At 36.0% G+C, this 19,956-nt stretch overlaps 1 protein-coding gene across 2 annotated transcripts in view; it reads left to right on the top strand.

Annotated features, from left to right (window-relative positions):
* MYEF2 (myelin expression factor 2) overlaps nucleotides 1-19,882 on the top strand; it is a 37,222-nt gene extending 17,340 nt beyond the window's left edge. The window contains exons 6-17 of one of the 2 annotated variants that reach the window (XM_007517315.3): nucleotides 296-487; nucleotides 1,180-1,333; nucleotides 9,837-9,886; nucleotides 10,088-10,151; nucleotides 12,053-12,154; nucleotides 13,782-13,832; nucleotides 14,120-14,188; nucleotides 14,456-14,554; nucleotides 14,841-14,912; nucleotides 16,558-16,766; nucleotides 16,845-16,896; nucleotides 19,425-19,882. In XM_007517315.3, the coding sequence (XP_007517377.1) occupies nucleotides 296-487; nucleotides 1,180-1,333; nucleotides 9,837-9,886; nucleotides 10,088-10,151; nucleotides 12,053-12,154; nucleotides 13,782-13,832; nucleotides 14,120-14,188; nucleotides 14,456-14,554; nucleotides 14,841-14,912; nucleotides 16,558-16,766; nucleotides 16,845-16,896; nucleotides 19,425-19,588 (1,278 nt within the window). In that variant the 3' untranslated portion in view covers nucleotides 19,589-19,882. The remainder of the gene's footprint in view (nucleotides 1-295; nucleotides 488-1,179; nucleotides 1,334-9,836; nucleotides 9,887-10,087; nucleotides 10,152-12,052; nucleotides 12,155-13,781; nucleotides 13,833-14,119; nucleotides 14,189-14,455; nucleotides 14,555-14,840; nucleotides 14,913-16,557; nucleotides 16,767-16,844; nucleotides 16,897-19,424) is intronic. The other variant, XM_016185649.2, reaches the window with a different exon arrangement.
* Nucleotides 19,883-19,956: the final 74 nt, after the last annotated feature.

The raw sequence follows: 19,956 nt of genomic DNA, 5'->3' as shown, positions 1-19,956 counted from the left end.
TGCCACCATATACAACTGTGAAGGCAAGAGTATACTAATTTCATGTTTTTAAGTGACTTTAGTGATTGAAAAGATGTCTTTATCTACATCCCTAGAGAGTGAAGTCTTTTGCCTGTCCATATGTTTTTATGTGTCTGAATTCTCTGGGTAAGAAAAAAAAAAGCCTTACTCTTCAGGAGGGCTAATAATTGGGAGTCAAATGAGATTGCTATCCTTTAGACTTTGAAGTTGTTATTTTAATTATATAATTTTACTGAGGTTTCTCATAGAACTTAATGGTCAATGTGTGTTATAGGATCCTGATGGAGAAAATGCTCGCAGGGCATTGCAACGAACAGGAGGTTCCTTCCCAGGAGGACATGGACCTGATATGGGATCAGGCTTGATGAATTTACCACCTTCCATTCTCAATAATCCAAATATTCCTCCCGAGGTTATCAGTAATCTTCAGGCTGGTAGACTTGGATCCACAATTTTTGTTGCTAATGTAAGTTTAACCTTTAGCCTAGGTTTTTATCATTCAGATATTTAGTTCTAGACAAGAGATTATTTAACAAGATGAATCTGTTACAGGTTAATAGGACATTTTGCTTATTTTTTGTCATATTTAAAGTAAGTGAAGTAGAAGTTATTATGAACCCACATATCCAGTTTAAAGCTCTCTCCATATATGCAGATACAAATTTAAAGGTTTGAGTGTAAATATAAGTATTCAGGATTTTTTGAAAAAGAACTGGAATGTATGAACACCTAAGCAGTTTTTGAAATTACTTACTTCTATTGAATGTGACTTTGCTCATCTTGGTAAATTAATTTCTTGATTTAGTGTTGATATTTGTAAATAGACATGCTGTAGTTGGTTTGTCATTTGCCTAAACTTCTGACAATTCATTCCCAAATCTAATTCTCTCAGTAAACATAGATTCACAAGTTTCAATTGTATGAAGCAAAATTGAACAGTAGAGAAACAGTTTTCAGAATTAAAATAATAATAATAAGGATAAGGAATTTCGTAGCTGTGGCTTAACTTATTTTAAACAAATCAAAACATTTTTATTGAATATACTGTTTGGCAAGAATTATAGATCTTTATAGTTTTGTGAACTTAAAAAAGGTTTGCATTTACAAATGGGGAGTGGGGTTTATTAGCTATGTAACTTTAAATGAATTTATTTTAAGCTTGACTTCAAAGTTGGTTGGAAGAAGCTAAAAGAAGTATTCAGCATAGCTGGAACTGTAAAGCGGGCGGATATTAAAGAAGACAAAGATGGCAAGAGCAGAGGAATGGGCACAGTCACTTTTGAACAAGCAATTGAAGCAGTTCAAGCAATCTGTATCCTGACTTACATTTTAACATCGTTTAGTAAGATTGAATCAGATTGATGTCATTTGTTGGGAATAGTGGAATTTAAGGTTGCCTAGCTGAGAAATGTGTTTTTTTAGACTTCAGTCTCTAGTGTGTAAATTCTTTTTTTTAATGTATTTTTTTTTATACTTTTAAATTACAGAATTGCATGTTGACAGGGGTTTGAATCCACAACATTCCCACCACCAGAGTTCACTCTCCCCACTGCAATCCACCACTGTTCCCCTAAAGTTGTAGACATGGGCTGACCATCTTCTCTACAACTATCTGTCCACATTTATACATAGTTGCCCCTTCTTTTCCTGATTCAATCCTCTCTTTCCCTCTAAACCACTCATGACATCTGAACTACCTCCATGTGTCCCTCTCCTTTTCCTTCTCTCTCTCTGGGTGCTGATGGAGCTGGAGTGCAGAGTCCTCTTATCTTCATCCTATCACTTCTCCCCTGCTGGGATGGGGAGGAGAAGGTAGGAGTTCTGGCTTCTGTAGCTGCTTCTCCGCTGAGCATGGGCATTGACAGGTCGATCCATACCCCCAGCCTGTTTCTGTCTTTCCCTAGTGGACCAGAGCACTGGAGAAGGCAAGGGTCTAGGACACATTGGTGAGAGATCATCTGCCCAGAGAAGTTGGGGTAGAGTCATGGTAGCATCTTCAGCCTGGTATCTGGAAGATGGCATGACCTAAGATGAGACAAGATGGTTAATGAACATGAACCAGAAAGTAGGATCAGAGCAAATGAGATTAGGGATGTTAGGGTAGAAGAAAGCTAGGGAAACCATTTTAGGCATGTTCCTGGGGCACACAACTGTAATAGTTTTGCTTGAGTTTGGTAACTAACCTGAGGTTGAATGAGAATGTTGTCTGAGAGAATGGTGTCAGAGTGAAGCACCAGATATGAAGAGTTGTGAGGTTGACTTCTCAGGCTGGTATTTCAGGTTACAGTCCACAGTAGGATTTCAATAGCAGCGTAATGCGGGGTGGCCACACCAGTAATGATTTGGTTAAAGTTGACAGGGTTGGTATAGCAGTAAGCAGTCATAGAAAAGGAATTTCAAGAAGCATGGGCCTATCCTAGAGGTAACAGGACTAGGAGAAATGCAGGTCTTAAAGAGGATGCAAGGGGTTTCTTATAGTCTTGGAGAAAGTTAAAATATCAATAATTAATTATAGCCAGGTTAGTTGGGGGCTAAGTATCTGTGTTATTATACTTGACTTAACTATGATCTGAATGCTTCTAGGGGTATCCAAACCTCCTTGTATTTTAAATACAAGGTCAAAAGGTCTTGACCTATCTGGCCTAAAGCTGTAATTGATTTAACTGTTTGCAGAGCTTTATTTTCTGATACATTTATAGAGATCCATGAGCAATCCCCTTATCAGAGTATGATCATTTTACAAATCTAAGATAAATATTAGCAAGAGCTAGTGTTTGTGCATAGGGCTATAGTCTAGGCAATTGGGGAACTTGAGATATTAAATCTATCCACCCCTCCCACATGTCATATTGCTATTGATTGGACTAAATAGTGATAAGACTAGAGTTTCACATCTTCCCTGCTACCAAAAATCTGTGCCCTTCCCCCTCCCTCTCCCCCTTAGGTAACCACAGTAATTTTCCCATTTTAAATATGGGTTATGTTGTGTCTGATTGTTTATTTTATGTATGTGTGTTCAGTTCTCTAAATTCCACATATGAGTGAGACTATCCTGTAGTTTTCCTTTACCTCCTTTCTTATTTCACCAAGCATAATGTTCTCAAATTTCATCCATTTTATTCCAAAGGATGTAAAATCATCTTTTTTATTGCTGAGTAATATTCCATTGAGTATATGTCCCATAATTTTTTTAACCAATCATCTGTAGAGAGACATTTTGGTTGCTTCCAAATTTTTTCTATTGCCGATAATGCAGCTATGAACAATGGGGGTGTATATATCTCTTTGAATTAGTGGGATTATCTCTTTTGGATAAATGCCTAGGAGTGAGATTGCTGGGTCGTAAGGTATTTCCATCTGTATTTGCTTAAGGATTCTCCATACTGTTCTCCATAATGGTTGTACCATTTTGCATTCCAGTGTATTAGAATTCAGCAGTGTATTAGAGTTCCTTTCTCTCCACATCCTTTCCAACATTTATCTTCTGTTTTGTTGATGAAGGCCATTCTTACAGGTGTGAGGTGGTATCTCAGTGTGGTTTTAGTTTGTATTTCTCTGGTGATGAGTGAATTAGAGCATTTCTGCATATGTCTGTGGTCTATGTATATCTCTTCTTTGGAGAACTGTCTATGCATGTCCTTTGCCCACTTTTTTTATTGGGTTGTTCTTTTTCTTTTCATTGAGCCGAATGAGTTCTATATAGATGTTTGATATCAAGTGTCATCTGAAGTATGATGTATGAATATGTTCTCCCATTTGTTGGGTTTCCTGTTTATCTTTATGGTGTTTTCTTTTGATGTATGGAAGCTTTTTAATTTGATAGAGTCCCACTTGTTCAGCCTTGCTTTTATTTCCTTTGCTCATGGGATGAAATCTCCAAATATGTCTTTAGTGTTAATGTCATGAAATGTTTCACCAATATATTCTCCTATGTATTTTATACTTTCAGGTCTGATATCCAGATCCTTGATACATTTTGAGTTGATTTTGGTGTATGGTGTTAATTGGTGGTCTAGTTTCATTTTTCTACATGTGGCTGTTCAATTCTGCCAACACCATTTGTTAAAGAAACTTTCTTTTCCACAATGGGCAGATTTGGCCCCTTTGTCTTATATAAGGTATCTGTATATGTATGGATTGAATTCTGGGCTCTCTATACTATTCCATTGGTCCATATGACCATTTTTGTTCCAGTACCACACTGTTTTGATTACTACTGCTTTGTAGTATAACCTAAAGTTGGTTATTGTGATGCCTCCCTTTTTCTTCTTTTTCCTTAGGAGTGTTTTTGCTATTCGTGGTTTTTTAGAGTTCCACACAAATTTTTGAATAATCTGTTCCATTTCCTTGAAATATATCATTGGGATTTTAATAAGGATTTCTTTGAATCTATAGATTGCTTTTGGCAAAATTGCCATTTTAACGATACTTATTCTCCCAATCCATGAACAGGGGATGTTCTTCCTTTTCTTTGTGTCATCCTCTATTTCTTTTAACAGTGTCTTATAGTTTTCCTTAAAAAGATCCTTTATATCCTTTGTTAGATTTATTTCTAGATATTTGATCTTTTTTTAAAATTTTTTTATTATCTTTATTTATTGGATAGAAACAGCCAGAAATTGAGAGGGAAGATAGAGAGACATCTGCAGCCCTGCTTCACCACTCGCAAAGCTTTTCCCCTTCAGGTGGGGGCCAGGGGCTCCAACCCGGGTCCTTTCTCACTGTAACATGTTGCTCAACCAGGTGTGCCACCACCTGGCCCCATTTGATCTTTTTGAGTTCAACTGTGAATGGTATTGCTTCCTTCAGTTTCATTTCTTCTGTCTTTTGCATAAGGAAATGCCACGGATTTATGGGTATTGATTTTGTAGCCTGCTACTTTACTGAATTTATTGATGATTTCCAGTAGTTTCATGGCAGAGTTTCTGGGGTCTTCTAGGTATCTCAACATATCATCTGCGAATAATGAGAGTTTAACTTCATCCTTTCCAATTTGTATTCCTTTGATATCTATTTCTTGTCTGATTGCTATGGCAAGGATTTCTAGGACTATATTGAATAAAAGTGGTGAGAGTGGGCACCCTTGTCTAGTTCCTAATTTTAGGGGGAAAGCTTTCAATTTTTCCCCATTGACTATGACGTTAGCCTTGGGTTTATCATAGATAGCCTTTATTATGTTAAGGAATTTTCCTTCCACTCCCTGTTTTTCGAGGGCCTTTATCATCAATGAGTGTTATACCTTGTCAAATCCTTTTTCTGCATCGATTGATAGAATTATGTGATTTTTATCTTTCCTTTTGTTGATATAGTGGATTATGTTTATTGACTATGGATATTAAACCATCCCTGTTTCCCAGGAATGAATCCCACTTGACCTTGGTGGATTATTTTCTTAATATATTGTTGTATTCTATTAGCCAAGACTTTGTTTAGGATCTTTGCACCGATATTCATCAGGGATATAGGTCTATAGTTTACTTTTATGGTGGGGTCCTTTCCCGCTTTGGGTATCAGGGTGATGTTAACCTCATAGAATGTATTTGAGAGTGTTCCCTCTTCTTCTATTTTCTGGAAGAGTTTGAGGAGGATGGGTGTTAGTTCTTTGAACATTTTGTAAAATTCATTAGTATAACCATCAGGACCTGGGCTTTTGTTCTTGGATAGGCTTTTGGTTACTGTTTCAATTTCTTTTTTTTTTTTTTTTTAATTCCTTGAATACCTTAGCAGAGAGTATTTTCCAGCTTGGGGACCCTAGGAATAGTAATTGGGAAGGTGACGGATTTCATTGCAAACAAATAAAATGTTTAACGCTTTATTGGATGAGTTTCTCTGTTTCAATTTCTTTACTAGTGATTGGCCTGTTAAGTTTATCTACTTCCTCTTATGTCAAGGTTGGTAGTGGGTAGGACTCTAGGAATGTGTCCATTTCTTCTAAGTTGTCAAATGGTTCCATACGGGTGTCCATAATATTCATGCATAATCTTTTGAATCTCTACCTCATCTGTTGTAATACCTCCTCTTTCATTTTTGAGTGATTTTGCCTTAGCTTTCTCTCTTTCTCTTGGTGAGTGTAGCTAGTGGCTTATCTGTTTTATTTATCCTTTCAAAGAACCAGCTCTTGGTTCCACTAATCTTCCTAATGGTCTTCTTGTTTTCTATTTCATTGATTTTTGCTCTGATTTTGACTATTTCCTGTCTCCTGCTGACTGTTGGTTCTTTTTGTTCCTCCACTACTAGTTGATTGAGGTGGATTGTTAGATGGTTTACTAGTTATTTGTCCTGCTTATTAATGTGGGCCTGTATTGCTATGAACTTCCCTCTCAGGTACTTCCCTCACTGCTTTTGCTTAATCACATAGGGTCTGGTAACTGGTTTCTTCATTTACATTGGTATCAAGATAATTATTAATTTCTTTTTTGATCTCTTCAATTACCCATTTATTGTTCAGCAGCATATTGTTTAGTCTCCAGGCTTTGGGGAAATTTCTTTCCTTTTTTGGTTAATTTCTAGTTTCATGCCTTCATGGTCTGAGAGGATACATTTTTATATTTATATATAATTTTAATATATACATATCTATTTAGACTGTCTTTGTCATCCAGCATATGGTCGATCCTTGTAAATGCTCCATGTGTACTTGAGAAGAATGTGTATTCATTACTTTTGGGATGGGAAGTTCTGTATATATCTATTAGGTCCATTTCATTTATGGTTTCATTTAAGTTCGCTATTTCTCTTGATTTTTTGTCCAGATGTTCTGTCTCTTGCTGTGAGTGGTGTGTTGAAATCTCCTTCTATTGTTGTGTTGCTAACAGTGTCTCCCTTGAATTCAGTAAGTGTTTGTTTTATATGTTTGGGTGCTCCTAAGTTGGGAGCATATATATTAAAGATGGTCATATCTTCTTGTTGGATAGAACTTTTAACCATTATGTAATGTCCTTCTCTATCTTTGATTACTTTCTTTGCCTGAAAGTCCGTTTTATCAGAGAATAAGATAGCTGTCCATGTCCTTTTTTGTGAGCTATTAGCTTGGAACATGTTGCTCCAACCTCATACTCAGTATCTATTTGTCTTTTCTTTGGATGTGTGTTTCCTGAAGACATATAATGGATGGATCCTCTTCTTTAATCCATTTAGCTGCTCTGAGTCTTTTGACAGGTGAATTTAGGCCATTCACATTTAAGGTGATTATTGATAGATGTGGTTTACTTATGTCCATTTTAATTTTTGTTTATTTTAAACTGTTGGGTCTTTGCCCATTTGTTTCTATCTAACCTATTGTGTGGATGAATTTCTGTAGTGAATTCCTCACTAGTTTTTCTTGTGTTCTCTACAAATCTCTGTTCCCTGTTTTGTGGTTACCCTGTGTGTAATAACTAGCATTGTGTATCTGGAAAAGCCTTTTTTAAGTTGACCTTGATTAACAAACATTTGATAAGGCTTCTTTGTCTTTTAATTCCCTCTCCTATTTGCTTGTTCTTCCCTATTTTATTGTGTTTTTGTTTCTAATCTACTGCTGTTCACTTCCCTGAGAAAGTGTGCTCCTTTGTTTCCTCCTCTCCTGTAAGACTCCATTCAGTATTTCTTGTAAGGTGGGGCTGATTGTGGCAAATTCTTTTAGTTTTTGAAAATTTGGGAATACCTTTATTTTTCCCTCACACCTGAAGGATAATTTTTTAGGATACAAAATTCGTGGCTGTAATTCCCTCTCCTTTAGTGCCTTGAATATGTCATTCTACTCTCTCCTTGCCTCTATGGTTTGATTTCTCCCTTTATAGATAACTTCTTTTCTTTCCCTAGGAGCTGCAGAATTTTTCCTTGTCACTGAATTTTAATAATTTTACAATAATGTGCCTTGGTTTTGGTTGTTTCGGATTTGTGAACCTAGGTGATCCATCTGCCTCCAAAATAGGGATATTCTGAGGATTGCCTAGGTGAGGGAAATTTTCATCTAAAATTTCTCTGAAAATTACCTCTGGACCTTGGACCTGGTCTATTTCCTCAGGTATCCCTATAACTTGTATATTCGACCTTTTTATGGAATCTGCAATTTGACAGAGAGTAGCTTCATTCTTTCTAAACCTTTCCTCTCCCTCATCTTTGAATTGAGAGAGTGGGCTAATTATGTCTTCTAGATTGGAAACTCTTCCTTCTCATGTGTGAGTCTATTACCTAAGCTTTCTGCCTGACACTGAACCGCACTAAACATGTCTTTCAGTCCTTGCAGTTCTGTTTGAAATTTCCCTCCATGCTGTTAGCTGCTTAGTGAACTCTGCTTTGACTTCTTTCACACATTAGCTTCTTATCAAATTCCAAAGAAAAATGTTCTTCAACTCTTACTTATATTCTTGTAAAGTTCTCATAAGATTTCTGTAGTCTGTCTCTGATAGACTCTCTGTATCTGGAATTTCTTGGATTGCATCTGATTTACTTTTCTCTGTTTGATATGACATGCTATTTAACTTTCTGCCTCTTTGCTTTTGCATGTACGGTGTTGGTTATGTTGGCCAGTAGGTGGTGTTGTTGTGGTCTCTGCGTTCCACTTATTTGAATCTGTAGTGTTGGGTGGGGGAGGTGTGTTTTGGGCTCCCTTGTGGGCTGAGTTTTGTCTTTGTCTTAAACTCAGACTGAGAAAAACAAATGGGAACAGAACTCAGAGTCAAAGACTGAGAGGTTTTAAGCTCCAATTTCTTTTCTTCGGGGGAGTCTGCTAACTGAGTTACTGTCCAAGATGGTGCAGCTTCGTGCCGAGCGCTGTCAGTCCAGAGCTCTGGACTCGACCCACTGTGTTTTCCAACCCATTCCTGTTTCCCCAGCCGCGTGCACTGGCACCCACCTGAGGCTGTGGATTTTTTTTTCAGCTGTAGATTATGTGTCCAGTTGGGTCTCTTGTGTTTAATAGTTGTATCTGGGAAAGTGAAGGTCTGATTGCAGCTACTCCATAAGCCACGCCTCCCGGAAGTTGTGTATAAATTCTTTATTATGTCTATTTACTAAAGTAATTCTTAAAACTTGTGTTAGCCATGTAGCTGTGTGGGCTTGATCAGCACTTTCATTGTCATGAAAACAATTAAGCTATGCATATCTAGTCACACTGTTCCTTTAAATGAAGCCTTGCATATATAGTCATCACCAGGGATTCACTGCTTTAGGCTAACTTTTTTTCATATATACATATATGAAAATTATACATATGTTATACATATATAATTCTTTTTGTTAGTCCATCCATTTTTTTTAATGGTTGAATTGAAAGATAGCTTATTCAGAAAATAAGACTTAAAGGAATAGGTAGCTAATGGGGAGGCTAGTAGAATATACATGTTACAGTTTACAAGGACCAGGGTTCAAGCCTGTGGCCCCCACCTACACGGGGGACAGCTTCATGAGAGGTGAAGTAGTGCTGTGGGTTTCTCTTCTCACTCCTTCTCTTTCTTCCTCTTCCTTATCAGTTTCTCTCTGTCTCTATCCAAAAAGTTAATAAAACAATTAAAATTAAAAAGAAAAACTTAAGCAAAGACGACATTTTTTTCTTGACATGTATGGAAGAAACTAATAACTGAATAATAAGGATGTGGATTGAAATATTAAAGCATAGTCTGATTCTACATTATATTATTAAATTATGTTTATGTTCAAGTATGACTTTTCTTAACCAGAGCTCAGCTCTGACTTATAGTGGCACTGGATACTGAACCTGGGACCTTTGGTGCCTCAGGCATGAACCTCCTTTCTCATAGCTATTCTATTATCTCCCCAGCCCTCAGGTATAACTTAGAGTTCCCTTAAGGGGTTTTCCTTGACTAAACCAACAGCTATGTTCAATGGGCAGTTTTTGTTTGATAGACCTATGCATGTGAAAATGGTAAGTTCCTGTTTATCCCTTCACCCCACAATCTCTCCATGTCTCTCGTCATCTTTCCCCTACATTAAGATCTTCTAATTTATAAACTAACCTTCTTAACCTTTTTGTTTATTTGCTTTTACCAGAGCACTGCTCAGCTCTGGCTTATAGTGGTATGGGGGGTGATAAACTAACCACTTAATAAACTTTTTTTACAATTAGGATGACAAGTCTATACTTCATGAAGACTATCGGTCACATGATAGTAAAGCACCACAATTACCACGTAAGTATTACCACAAACAATACAGAATATTCTTTAAAAAAATTATTTATTTATTTTTATTTATTGGATAGACACAGCTAGAAATTGAGAGGGAAGGGGGTGATAGAGAAGGAGAGAGGCAGAGAGACACCTGCAGCCCTGCTTCACCACTCATGAAGCTTTCCCCCTGCAGGTGGCGGCGACCAGGGGCTCGAACCTGGGTCTTTGCGCACTGTAACATGTGCTCTCAACCAGGTGTGCCACCGCCTGGCCCCCAGAATATTATTCTTGAAGGCTATTATGTGTACTGTTATGTACTAAACACAGCTCTTTGTTTTTGTATCTAAATGTTTTGTTTTATTATCCTTAAGATTATCAAATTCTTCAGATCTATTTTATAAAGGTAGTAGAAATATTTTATGTACAGACAACTTAAATTCTGATCTAAATAAACAGCTTAATGGAATTTTTAAAGTTATACAAGGTGTCACAAATGTCCTCAACTATTTTCCTTAAAAATATTTTGTGTAGAGGGCTGGGTGGTCGTATATACCTGGTTGAGCCGCACACCTTACCATGCACAAGAACCTGGGTTTAAGTCCCCCAGCCCCCAACTGCAGAGCGGAAGCTTTATGAGCAGTGAAGCAGGCCTCTTCCTCTCCCCCTCCTTCCTTCTCAACTTCTCTGAGTATCCAAAACAAATACATCTGTAAAAATTTTTCCTCTAGGGTGTGGGTGTCTGCTTACCTGGTAGATCACTCATGTTATTAAGCATGAGGACCTAGGTACAGGGCCCCGGTCCCCATCTTCAGGGGAAGGCTTTACATGAGTACAGTGGAGCATGATGCAGGTGTCTCTCCTGTCTGTCTCTTTCTGTCCCACCCTGTCTTTAAAAGAAAAGGGAAAAGAAATGACTACCCAGAGTGCTGGAATTGTGCAGGCACCAAGCCTTAGTGATAACCTTGGTGGGGAGAAGCATTTCTTCTGTACATAATTTATAAAACACTTATATAAATGTGAACAGTTATGTCAATGATAAAATTAGACAGTGTAACCTTTGTCTTATTAATACATATTTTTGGAGTAATTTAGTTTTAATTTGATTTGAACTATCTCACAAGTAATTCTTATGTTTTAGGAATTCCAGCAAAAATACCTCTTTGTGATAGGCCATTTACAAGGTGATAAGATATTGGTGAAATTCCTTTTGGTAGTTCATCATTCTTTTTAGTATACCTTTAACTGTCATGTAAGATTAGTTTGCTTCAAAAAACATTTCTTATCATTAAAGGTTTCAGAGTGAATCTTCAATGTCCTGTATTCTCAATGAAAACAAAAACTAGTAGTCTTATTTGCATAGTTGCAAAATTTTAAAGATACTTTCACACTTACACTGTTGATTTTTTTTTTACTGCCAGTTAATTAATCATATATGTGTTGGTAATATTATTTTAATTTGTGGATTTTCTTTTAAAAATTTTTTAAATTATAGTCATTTATTTATTGGGTACAGATAGCCAGAAATTGAGAAGGAAGGGGAGATAGAGAAGGACAGAGTGAGAGAGAGAGAGAGAGAGAGAGGGAGAGAGACAGACACCTGCAGCTCTGTTTCTCCACTTGCAAAGCTTTCCTCCTTCAGGTGGGGACCAGGTGCTCGAACCCAGGTGCTTGTGCGCTGTGACATGTGCACTCAACCAAATGTGCTACCACCTGGCCTCATGGATTTTGGATTTTATTGTTCTTTACTTTAGCTTATTTTATTTTATTTATTATTATTATTTTTTACCAGAGCACTGGCTCAGCACTGGCTAATGGTGGTGCTGGGGATTGAACCTGGGACCTTGGAGCCTTTAAGCGTGAGAGTCTATTAGCGTAACCATTATGCTATCTCCCTAGCCCTATTGTTTTTATTTGTGCTTTAGGTGGTCTTGGAGGCATTGGAATGGGACTTGGTCCAGGTGGACAACCTATTAGTGCCAGCCAGTTGAACATAGGTGGTGTAATGGGAAATTTAGGTCCAAGTGGTAAGTATCTGACTTTATTTTTAAATGATAGGGCTGCTATATTACTAGTTTATATAATCGGTTTTTAAATTTTTTAATATTTATTTATTTATTGCATAGAGACAGCTAGAAATTGAGAGGGAAGGGAGAGATAGGGATGGAGAGAAACAGAGAGACACCTGCAGCCCTGCTTCATTCGCAAAGCTTTTCCCCTGCAGGTGGGGACCGGGGGCTTGAACCTGGTCCTTGCACATTGTAATGTGCACTCAAACAGGTGTGTCACTACCTGGCCCCATTTGTAATAATGTTTAAAGGGCTCTGTTATCTAGTTGTAATATTTAGAATGTTACTGTGGTCAAAGAGGAATGAAACCTTCAGAGCAGAAGCCATGGAAAAAGAATAGGCACATTTTCCTCTGAAGCCAGCTGTATTATGACTAGCTTGTTATCTTGTGCATTGTGCAAGGTCCTTTACAGCAAAAGAAAATGGTAAAGAAAGTTCTTGCATATCATGAATGTGTAGTATTTGTGGAATAACTGAAATGTTACCAAGACATAATCATAATTTAAACTTGTATGTCTCTTAGGGATGATAACAGTCCAGACAGTTGTTTGACTCATCATGATGACTCAGAGTTTATCTTTTAAGATTAGCTTTTGAACTTTTTGTCCTCAGATCCCTTCTATACTCTTAAAATGTGTTGAGGATCCCCAATTTTTTTTCATTTACATGGTTATCTGTGTGAATAATTGATGTATTAGAAATCTAAAAAAATATGAAAATTACATTTTCCAGTACAAAAAGTAATGAGAAAAAAAATGATCTTTTTGTCCATCTCTCTAAGGTTTGGCTTACTGTTAAATCACTACAGTTATATCAGCTTTTACGTATGGGTTTTATTTTTGTGTTTTATTATTTTTTAGAATATCATGTAGTTTCTGGAAAAAATCTCACCCTAAATTTATGAGAGGAGAATAATTTAGTTAAATAATACTTTAGTATACTTTGATAAGTGAAGTAATATTCATCTACTAGACTCTTGACCATCCCCATATTATATACTTTGAGAATTGCTGTCTTAATTGATGAACTAATAAATGCTGTCAGATTTCCATTTTTGTTGAGATGATATATCTATCCTTTAAAGAGGAATCAAGAATATCATTCTTATCTAAATGGATAGACATTTTCATCCCTAACTCATTTCCTCTGCACTCCCAATGTATACTAATTCTATTGTCTTGTTTTTACTGCTCTCTTAGGTACCTTATTATAGATGAGACCTTACTTTCTGATCTGATCCCTAAGTTATATTGATACGTGTATGTGGTGGTGACAATTTTGTTGTTCTGAAAATACAGAATAATTTCCTTTCCCCAGCTCTTCTCTAAATATGAATCTGACCAGTGCATTTTGTTTTTTTAATAAGTATTCAAAGAGGCCTTTTTGAAGACTCATGATGAGTTCACTGCTGTGGTATATAGTACGATAAACCATCCAACTTGTTGCCTGCCGCTTCTCTTGTGTTCCATTGTGATTAGAGCAAGGGTATCAATTTGGTATCAATTTTGCCATATTGTGGTAGTCATTCTTTAGTCACATTTAAAATAAGATTGACTAAAAGTACATACTGTGCCTTTTATTTGAGGTATGGGAATGGATGGTCCAGGTTTTGGAGGAATGAATAGAATTGGAGGAGGTAGGTAAAGTATTTGTCTTTGTCTGCACCATCTTGTTTTTTAGTAAATTAGGAACTGTTGAAATTTTCAAAGGAAAAAGGTTGTGTTTTAGTATTGGCTCATCTCCTAAAGATGTTGCAGAAATTGAGCCTGGTATATACTTAAGGGGTGTGGGAGGTACTGTGTTAAGAAGCAGCTACACAATGGAGGGTGGATGAAGAACTTACTGGTGAGAATTAACATTACAAAAAGGACTTTCACCAATACCACTGACAGCCCAATTTCAACATTAATCTTTACCCCATAGGAATTGGGTTTGGTGGTCTAGAAGCAATGAATAGCATGGGAGGATTTGGAGGAGTTGGCCGAATGGGAGGTAGGTAAACATATTCAGTGGGAGACATATGCTTTATTTAGTTGTTATTCTTATTAAAAAAGTTCCTCCAATTAATGGGTAAAATAAATTTCTACAGAAGGCTTATGGGCACCACGGGGAAAAGGCATGATGGGAATAAGAGGAGATACATATGTCTGTACATTTATGACTTGCTTTATTTTCATTTTAGTTTTATATGTCATAAATACATTACTGTGTACTAATATACTTTAAAATGGGTGAAATTTTGTCACATGGTCTTTTCAGAGCTATACCGTGGAGCGATGACTAGTAGCATGGAGAGAGAGTTTGGACGTGGAGATATTGGAATAAATCGAGGCTTTGGCGATTCCTTTGGTAGACTTGGTAGGGCTGACTGCATACTTTTCTTCATGCAGGTTATATTTTTCAATATTTGTTTCTTTTTGTGAAAAATTAGAAATTAGCAATGTTATATAAGCTATTGCCTGAAGAAAAACACTTAAGAAAGTTAATGTACTAGTTCTCTTTCAATGTCTTATGCACTCAAACCCTATTTCTAGAAAATTGTACTTTTCAGTTACTGTACATTATCTGAGAACTTAGTACCTTGGGGAATTTAAAGTATGACTGTTTAAATTAATTAGTATATTATCTTTCCATCCTTGTTTAGGTAGTGCAATGATTGGAGGGTTTGCAGGAAGAATAGGAGCTTCTAACATGGGTCCAATAGGATCTGGAATAAGTAGGTCTAAATTTTACTAGACTTAATTCAGTAATATTTGAGTGCTTGCAAAAACAGTTTGCAAGAATAGTTATCGTAGTAAATAGTAATACTGTGCTCTTATATGTTAATATGTGTTGTCATAATTTAGAGAAAATTTGGTAGTTATAATACTTTTATATTTGACTACTGAAACTAACTTTGAATTTTGTTTTCAACATTTTTTAAACTAATACGTGTTAACAGTCAGTCTTAGGAACCTTCTTTTCAACTAAGGAATCTCAGGATTTTCTGGTCATGTGTCAGTACAACTTTTGCTTTCGTGCCAACTTTGTTTTTTTAATCTCTGTAACCTCTGTGGCTTATTTCATCTGTGAAAATCATGTCTGTCTTTTGGTAGAAACAGGTGAATTTCCACATTCATAGCATGTTTAAATGTCTACAGTGGTTGAAAGAGAGAATTCCTCTCCTCTGAAACCTTTTCAGTGGTAGAACCAAGAGTGATTGTAGCACTGACAATTCCAAATCATTTCCATCTGTTTCCACTATCAGATTTTAGGCATTTTTTTAGGCTTAATACAGGGCTTGGCTTTGACTTTCATTGCTTACTGAGCTGCCTGTTAGCTCAGTCATTGATTGAAGTCTCATATGTAGGAGCATGGCCCAATTGAATTATACTGAACTGAATTCACGTGTCCTTTCAGTTGATACAATCCTTAACTGTATCCTGTGTATCTGGATTATTTTATTCCTTCTTTTTCATCCTTGGCTGTTTTTCCTTTAGTCATAACTTTCCTCCCTTCCATTTTCACCTCAGCATTTATACTTCTGTTTCAATAATTTTGTACTCATTAGCCATAGGAAACAAATTTGCGAGAGACAGTAATTTGTAGAAACTCTATGCATGAGGACAATACATATGAGAATAAAGAATAGTCTTTGTGAATTAATAGGACTGTCATAGGTAAAAGAGGACTTAATACCTGCAAATAAAAGCAGAGCTAGATTTTTAAGCTCTAGCTGCTGGTTGTGATTGTGTGTGTGTATTATCTCTACATGTTCTATATAATACTTAAGACTAAGTTATATTTTTTCTGTGGTTGTCAAAAATTTAATTTATATTGACAAAAAAGAGAAATCATGGAAGTGAATTAGGAGGTTAAATTAGGAAAATATGGAGAATATGCCCAGACTAAATATTGGTATGTTGGAGTTGTAATGAATTTATCTCCATGTATCTTTGCTCTAGCCATTATTATGCCTGTTATTATTAAAATAATAATAAAAACTACTGTAACATTAATAGACAAAATAATTAGTAGGAAATTTGTATAACTTATGGTGTACTTTACATCATAATGTAAACTTATAGGTGCATATATGCATAGTGTATTCACATTGTGACTAGAATGAGCAGATACAGCCAGCCACTAATACTCATCTAACTGAAGATACAGCGATTTAAGTTCTATTCCTGGAAGACTGCTATGTTTATTTAAATAATTTTATGTTCATTATCTCATTTCGTAAATGAATTAACTTCTCTTTTTTTCATTGAAAATGAGTTGTTCCTTCTTCTTTCTTCCTCCTTTATTTCCCTTCTTTTCTTTCTGTTTTTAAAAAATAAATTCCAAATTCCCAAATCCTTCCCTTCCTGAAATTCCAGGTGGTGGAATGGGTGGTATGAACAGTGTGACTGGAGGAATGGGGATGGGACTGGATCGGATGAGTTCCAGCTTCGATAGAATGGGACCAGGTATAGGAGCTATACTGGAAAGGAGCATCGATATGGATCGAGGATTTTTGTCGGGTCCCATGGGAAGTGGAATGAGAGACAGAATAGGCTCCAAAGGCAACCAGATATTTGTCAGAAATGTAAGCAACTCAATGTAAAGGCTACTTAAAATTATTTTCTTCTTGTATATCTGTTACTAATACCCTTTTTTCTTCTAGCTGCCTTTTGACTTGACTTGGCAGAAACTAAAAGAGAAATTCAGTCAGTGTGGTAAGTAAATGTGTTTACTTACTGTGGAGGAAAATTTGATTTTCCACTTGTAAATATTGTATTTAGACCTTCACCTGTCCAGTTCCTTACTTCTAGATAGTTTGTCAGGTCTAATTCTACTGCAGATCAATTCATTATTTTGCTATCCTGACTTAGAGCAGTGTGAGTTATGACTAAATAACAGGATATAAAATAGAGCCTGTCATCTTCTGTGGATGATAAAGCACTTTTATTATTGCCTATTATTTTTTAAAAATAATTTTAGATCATTATTGCTTGCATTTGAAAAGTTTTTTTTTCTTTATGGGAAATACTAATGTGATAGTGTATTTATTTCCTCATGGAGGATATCAAATGAGGCAGAATGGCAGCAAATATAGATAATCTTTGTTGTAATTGTAGTTAAAAAAATCACAAATGACATAAGGCATTTTTCAAAGTAGAAATGAAACAAGATAGGAAAAATGAGACATTATTTGAAATTATTGAAAATAATTTTTATTCCCTCCCTTTCTAAGTCTAGTTATATTGTGAGGTTGATGATTTTTGCTTTTTTTCTCAATTCTGTTGCAAAAACTTCTGATTTAGATATATATAGTAAGATAATGCCATATCTATATAATTCCCACCTTGGACTGCAGTGATGGGAAGGACATGAATTCTGATAAGATAGATATATGTTTCCAGCTATTGATAGTTATGGGAAATACTTAGTCTGTATGAACTAGTTATACCCATTTCACTGTCATTTCACTTCATTTTGAGGCCTTAGAATTTCCCTCGTTTAGTATAGGATATTCTATTAACATGCTCTAGGCCATCACTGTACTTTCTCATAGTCAAAGACATTTCTTTTTTTCACACGCTCATTATGGATAAGTATAATAAGCCTTTGATCATTTTTGTTGTTGTTGTTGTCTCTGGGGCTTCACTGCTCCAAGCCAACTGTTTTTTTGTTTTTTGTTTGTTTTTGTTTTTGCTTTTGTTTTTTTCAGACAGAAAGAGAGATGGAGACAGGGAGAGAGGGAAAGGTATGATAGCATTGAAGTTTCCTCCAGTGAGGTGGGGGCTGGACTCAGACCTGAATCATGTATAATGATGAAAGCAGGCACACTATCTAGGTCAGCTAATTTTGGTCACTTACTAGTGAGTCAAGGTAGTACTCAGTGCATGGAGTACTGGGAGTATACAGTATCTGCTAGCAATCAGCCCATTCTCCAGCCCTCTGTTTGCAAAATGTATATGGTGGTTAACTCCTTGGTCAGACAATAATTGGAAATACTGAGAAAATATATTATGGGTAATATTACCCTTAACAGATATCCTCAGCCTTTATAATTTAGAAAAAAAAATAGAAACTCTTTATACATTCCAATTAAAACAACAGAAGAGATAATTAAAATGGTTCGCTTAAATTTCCTTATGTAATTACTTAGTTATGTGCAATTTTAAGAAAGCTGAAGTCCCATTAATTCTTGCTGTCCTATTGAGATCAAATAGTCATAGTCTTGCCAACTTTCTACCGGATTACCTATACACTTTAGCTGCACTCTGACTGGCCTCTGACTCAGTGCGATATGGGACTATCATATATTAGAACTGCAGTGTAAGGAAATCCATTCTTAATTATTCCTGCTATAAACTATGTGAACTAATAGAGCATTTCCCCACAGATTACTTTTATGTAGTTTTCTATATCAACATTCTTGTTAAATGCATGGAAGTTGAGACTTGAAGATTTATGAAAGCATATGCTACTTCTGACTTGACTAGTAGACTTTAAATCTAGAATAAGAATAATGGGATTGCAGTAAAAAGCAGATCTGGAATCTAACCATAAAAGAGGTACTTTTTTTTTTCCCTCCAGGGTTATTGCTGGGGCTTGGTACTGGCACTATGAATCCACTGCTCCTAGTGTCCATTTTTTCCATTTTATTTGACAGAACACTGAGAAATTGAGAGAGGAGGGGAGATAGAGAAGAGAGAGAAAGATAAACACCTGCAGACTTGCTTTTCACCATCTGTGAAGCATCCCCCAGGAGAAGTGTCTGTAGGTCACTTTTTGTATTGCATAAATGTCCAAATATACATGGTCAGGGCATGTTACCATCAAAGTTCTGCCCGTAAAATGAAATCCTATTAAAAAAAAATGCTAGTGGTGGGAAGGGACCTGATTTGGAGGTAAGAGTGTTTTGTAAGATACCTGTCATGGGGAGATTTTGTACCCATGTGACAACTGTGCTATAAACCATTACTCCTCCCTCCAATTAAATTATTTCAGGAGAAAATAAATCCTATGCAAATGTATCTTGATTGCATTTTTTAATTTCTGACATATATGTTTATTACTTTGTATGACTTTCATCATATTCTAAAATCATTGATGAGAATATACTTGTATCGTGCTGTTTTTTAATCATTAATGTTCTTAGTTAAATTTCTCACTGGTTCTTTTGCTATGAGAAATTTCAAACCTGTAGTGAATTCAAACTTGCTTAACTAGTACTTCTATAATTTTTGTTTTGCAGGCCATGTAATGTTTGCTGAAATAAAAATGGAGAATGGAAAGTCAAAAGGCTGTGGCACCGTTAGATTTGACTCCCCAGAATCAGCTGAAAAAGCCTGCAGGATAATGAATGGCATAAAAATCAGTGGCAGAGAAATTGATGTCCGCTTGGATCGTAATGCATGATTTCAAACAGCCACAGCTGGAACATTCTTATATCTGTTTTTGCTGAACCTACTAGTAGAAGTTTTTTTGTTTGTTTGTTTGTTTCATTTTGTTCTGTTTTGTTTTCTGTAGTAGTGTATGCTTAGAAAGTTGTGAAAATGAACTTTTAAACTCCCACCAGCTTTTTAACAGTATAGTGTTAAATATACTGTGATTTTTTTTTGTGTGTGTGTTAACCTCAAGTTTGGATATTTAAAGACAAGACGTCTCATCATTCAGTTTAAATGAATGGTTACACTGTTTTTAACAAAATAAGCCATTTTCTTGTTATTTTCGGTACTGCATAGAGGGATTTGTGTGTTTAAGTTTCCCCACGGTTTTATCAACAT

This window comes from Erinaceus europaeus, chromosome 16, assembly GCF_950295315.1.
Source record: "Erinaceus europaeus chromosome 16, mEriEur2.1, whole genome shotgun sequence".
NCBI classification, from domain to species: Eukaryota; Metazoa; Chordata; class Mammalia; order Eulipotyphla; family Erinaceidae; genus Erinaceus; species Erinaceus europaeus.
This window is presented reverse-complemented; position numbering and strand designations above follow the sequence as displayed.